We start from the raw sequence: 5,000 nt of genomic DNA on the forward strand, positions 1-5,000 counted from the left end.
GTAGAGTGTGTGCGGGGCGTGTGTTGATGTGTGTGTGTGTGTCTGCAGATAAACACCCCTGCACCTCTGATAACGGCGGCTGCTCACACATCTGCATCGTGAAGGGAGACGGATCGACGCGCTGCTCGTGTCCCGTTCACCTGGTGCTGCTGCAGGACGAGCTCTCCTGCGGAGGTACACACACACACACACACACACACACTCACTTCAGTCATCAAACACGCATCATAATCTCCCTCATACAGAGCTTTGAGAGTTGTACAGAAAACACGGTGTGAATCTTTAAAATGATCTTAAAGGAATCATTGTGCAAATTTGTTCATTTGCTCACCCTCAGGCCATCTTTCATACAGTGCAAGTTAAACATCAGACTCATGATGATAAATTGAGTTCTTATGATGTACAACGATCGAAACTGAACATTATTTACAACATCTTGCTTCATTAGAACTCGATATATCATCAGGAGCCTCTGGGATTCATTCTGTGTTGCCTGATATTTTTTACTCTCAAAGTGCCAGCAGCCATTGACTTGCACTGTATGAATCACCAAGGATCACGGTTTCAGCAAATAATAAATAATAAAGTGCATTTGATATATATTCCAATAATACTATGAATGCTAATAAAATACAGTTGAAGTAGTGATAAATATAGTGTGTGGTCCTCAGAGCCGCCCACGTGTTCTCCGGAGCAGTTCTCGTGTGTGTCCGGCGAGGTGGACTGCATCCCTCAGGCCTGGCGCTGCGACGGCTTCTCTGAGTGTGACGACAGCAGTGACGAGCGAGACTGTCCCGTCTGCTCCGACCACGAGTTCCAGTGCGACAGCAAGCAGTGTGTGGACATTACTCTGCGCTGCAACGGAGAGATCGACTGCCAGGACCGATCCGACGAGAACAAATGTGAAGGTAACCGTCGCCAGCCCATCCTCGCCGTCTGTGAGCAACTTCCTGCCTGATTCACCCTCACTTCCTGTCTGTCTCTGCAGTGCTCTGTCCCATGGATCAGTTCACCTGCGCTAACGGCCAGTGCATCGGGCGGCACAAGAAGTGTGACCACAACACGGACTGCACGGACAACTCTGACGAGATCGGCTGCTGTACGTGTTTCTGTCTTGATTTCCAGCAGAATTATCACCAGACTTCTGATCTGTTCTCCAGTAAATGAGCCATTTCAGATCTGATCTGATGGAGATGTATGTCTATAGGGCATACTGAAGTGTTGTTGTCTCCTCTGTCCTTGGTCTTGAGCTGTGTTTCCTCCTCAGACGCCACAGAAGAGCCGTCCTTCTCTCCCTCGAACACCATCGGCTCTATCGTGGGTGTGGTGATGGTGCTGTTCGTGGTGGGTGCCGTGTATTTCGTGTGCCAGCGTGTCCTGTGTCCTCAGATGAAGGACGACGGCGAGACCATGACCAATGACTTCGTGGTGCACGGGCCGGCGCCGGTGCCTCTGGGATACGTGCCTCACCCCGGCTCTCTGACCGGCTCGCTGCCAGGTGACCGCAGAACACCACGCCGTACACCTGACCTGTGTCTGACCCCTGCTGACCTGTGTCTCTCTCTCAGGCATGTCTCGTGGGAAGTCGGTCATCGGCTCGCTGAGCATCATGGGAGGCAGCAGCGGTCCTCCGTATGACCGAGCACATGTGACCGGAGCCTCGTCCAGCAGCTCGTCCAGCACCAAGGGCACGTTCTTCCCTCCGGTCAGTCAACACTCACTTCTGTCTGTGAAAGTGTGCAGGAAAAGTCATTATCATTTTAAGAGGCCTTCAGTTTGGGAAAGGAAAAACAATGTAATGTGTTCATTAATCTTTAAAGGCTTCAATTAAAAAAGTAACAAGTTTTTTGTTTGCCCTTCTACAGGTTCACATTTTCTTGGTTTATAATGTAACATGTTGTAGATTTTATAGGATGCATATTCTGTCTTCATCTGTTTGAATGAGCGTAGCCTGAAAGTTTAAAGTAGTTGTAGAAACCTGAGGTTTGAAAATATAGATAGATTAGATATTGATAACATGTTTCTAGCAAGATACTTGCATGTTTCTAGCATTATTATCATATTACTAGCATGTTGCTAGCATGATTGACACGTAACTAGCATGCTGCTAGCATGATTAGCAAGTGACTACCCAGTAGTTAGCATTGATTAGTAAATACCTAGCATGATAAGCAAGTTACTAGCATGTTTCTAGCATTATTATCATATTACTAGCATGTTGCTAGCATGATTAGCAAGTAACAAGCATGTTGCTAGCATGATTAGCAAGTAACAAGCATGTTGCTAGTGTGATTAGCAAGTGACTACCCTGCTGTTAGCATGATTATCAAATACCTAGCATGTTGTTAGCATGATTAGCAAGTTACTAGAATGTCACCTAACATATAGAAGAAAATTACTGGTCATCCATTGTTTTTTATCTTTAACACATTTTGTCGACTTGGGTAGTTTAGAAATTGCATCTGGTCATGATGAAATATTTAACATTGAGTATCATCAGCATAGCAGTGGAAACTAATTCCATGTTTTTTAATGATGTTGCCAAGTGCCAGCATGTTTATTGAAAATAACAGAGGGCCTAACACGGATCCTTGTGGCACCCCATAATTTACTGATGGTAACTAAGATTTTTTTACCATTTAAGTAGACGGCATTGTAACGGTCTGCTAAGTACAATCTAAATTCTTGAGGAAAATCTGCCAGAAAGCTGTCAATAGGAAGAAGGTTTACCTTCCAATATGACAATGACCCAGAGCACACGGCAAAACCGAGCACACAGTGGTTGATGGAGAACAAGCTGAATGTCTTGCATGGACTCGTCAGAGCCCTTAAACTCCACTGAAAACCTGTGGCTGCATTACACAAAGACTCACCATCAGATTGAGCTGAACCTGAGCAGTTCTGCAGAGAAGAGTGGGCAAATATTATAAAGTCAGTAAAGACATCCCAACAGACTAAAGGCTGTAATTAAAGCTAACGGTGGTTAAACAAAAAAGGAGTGATCCTTTTTCCAACTCAATGGGCCTCGTTCATGAAACACGAACAGAACTAATTTTTGTGTAAATGGTTCCTAAACCGTTTTCTGACAAACTTTCGAATTCATGAAAATGTTTGAATTTTCAAGATGTTAGTTGATACGAAAGAAATGTACACCTGCTCACTGGTGAGTAAATACAGTATTACTGGTTACTGCTGTATTATATTTAGTAAAATTCTTAAAATTGAGATATGAGTTGGCTAATACGTTGGCGCCATTAATATTCCATACCGTATCAACTGAAGCATCTTGGATGGAAAAACTCTGTGCCACCAAAGTGATCTCAAGCCACCAACTGGTCATTTTTAGAAAAGCGCCTGACATTTTTCAGATGACTAAAAACACTTTGGCGGTTGATTAGGCATATGGCCTAGTCTCTTTTGCATTTATGCAATATACTGGAGAAAGTAGACCAGAATATTTCGCTGCGTTCCTGGACACACAATTTGCGTAGCTGTAATTCATAGGTGGAGATTATGCTAATTGTGAATGAGCGTGCGCGAGCGCCCCATTTACCAATGATCGTAATTCATTAACATAAACATTTAACTATCAGATCTGATGTTTACAAAGATTTTGTTAATCCGAAGAGTTTTGGAGAAGGTCTGTTTTATGTGGAAATTACTCCGAATTTACCCGTATATTTACGCAAGTTTCATGAATGAGGCCCATTGAATCGTCTTTTTTTTTTCTTACATGTTGGTGTTTTATCTTTCACCTGGATGTTATAAGATGCACTAAGAGTAAATACAGCTGGATTAAACAAAAACTGTGTCCATTATTATCTCAGCCTGCAAAGCAATAAAATGTGATTATTTTAAAGGATGCGGATTCTTTTCTACACATACTGTAAACTAGTTTCAGTACATGTTATATATTGAATAAATTAATTGTATTATATCTTTAGTTTTAGTTTTATATTTATTATTACTTATTATAGTTAAATTTGGTTTTAAAAAACTAATTTACATGTAAATGTATTTTCTCTCCCATGATTCTAGATCCTGAATCCCCCCCCGTCTCCCGCCACAGTGAGGTCACAGTACACGATGGAGTTGGGTTACTCCTCGAACAGCCCGTCGACGCACCGATCGTACAGGTAATGGACCACACGCGTCACACGGATGTGTAGTGTTTATGATTCTGTGTCTGACTCGGAGTGTTTTACAGCTACAGACCGTACAGTTACCGCCACTTCGCCCCCCCGACGACGCCCTGCAGCACAGACGTGTGCGACAGCGACTACACGCCGGGCCGAAGAGCTCCGCACACGTCCAGCGCCGCGGTCAAGGGCTACACGAGTGACCTGAACTACGACTCGGAGCCGCTGCCGCCGCCGCCCACCCCTCGGAGCCAGTACCTGTCTGCGGAGGAGAACTGTGAGAGCTGCCCACCATCGCCCTTCACAGAGCGCAGCTACTCACACCACCTGTACCCACCTCCACCCTCGCCCTGCACAGACTCATCCTGAGCCCGCCCACCCTGCGTAAACCCCGCCCTGCCGGGATTTATCCTAAGCCCCGCCTACCCTGCGTAAACCCCGCCCTGCACATATTCATTCTGAGCCCCGCCCACCACTGTGTAAGCCCCGCCCTGCACAGATTCGTTCTGAGCCCCGCCCACTGCTGAGTAAGCCCCGCCCTGCACGGACTCGTCCTGAGCCCCATCCACTGCCAAGTAAGCCCCGCCCTGCACAAACTCATCCTGAGCCCCGCCCACCACCGTGTAAGCCCCGCCCTGCACGGACTAGTCCTGAGCCCCGCCCTCTAAGCTCCGCCCATGGCATCCGTGTATATAGCCGGTGGCGCTGACTTTGACCAGAGAGAAACACGTGGGCGTCTGTCTCGGGTCTGGTGGCTCTCTGTACATTTAAAAAGAAAAAGAAAACATATTTATATATTTTCTATACAGTGTTTATTGGTTATGCCATGGAGCTTTGTATTAAAATAAATTTGTAAATTTT

General features: G+C 45.4%; 1 protein-coding gene across 1 annotated transcript in view; it reads left to right on the plus strand.

Annotated features, from left to right (window-relative positions):
- The window catches only part of LOC132115852 (low-density lipoprotein receptor-related protein 6-like), a 27,983-nt gene that overhangs the window by 22,418 nt on the left and 565 nt on the right, over nt 1-5,000 (plus strand). The window contains exons 17-23 of the mRNA XM_059524227.1: nt 49-174; nt 672-908; nt 989-1,099; nt 1,268-1,498; nt 1,569-1,705; nt 4,039-4,136; nt 4,208-5,000. The exon at nt 4,208-5,000 is cut by the window's right edge and continues 565 nt beyond it. Of these exons, the coding sequence (XP_059380210.1) occupies nt 49-174; nt 672-908; nt 989-1,099; nt 1,268-1,498; nt 1,569-1,705; nt 4,039-4,136; nt 4,208-4,508 (1,241 nt within the window). The 3' untranslated portion in view covers nt 4,509-5,000. The remainder of the gene's footprint in view (nt 1-48; nt 175-671; nt 909-988; nt 1,100-1,267; nt 1,499-1,568; nt 1,706-4,038; nt 4,137-4,207) is intronic.

Source organism: Carassius carassius, chromosome 35, assembly GCF_963082965.1.
Source record: "Carassius carassius chromosome 35, fCarCar2.1, whole genome shotgun sequence".
Taxonomy (NCBI): Eukaryota; Metazoa; Chordata; class Actinopteri; order Cypriniformes; family Cyprinidae; genus Carassius; species Carassius carassius.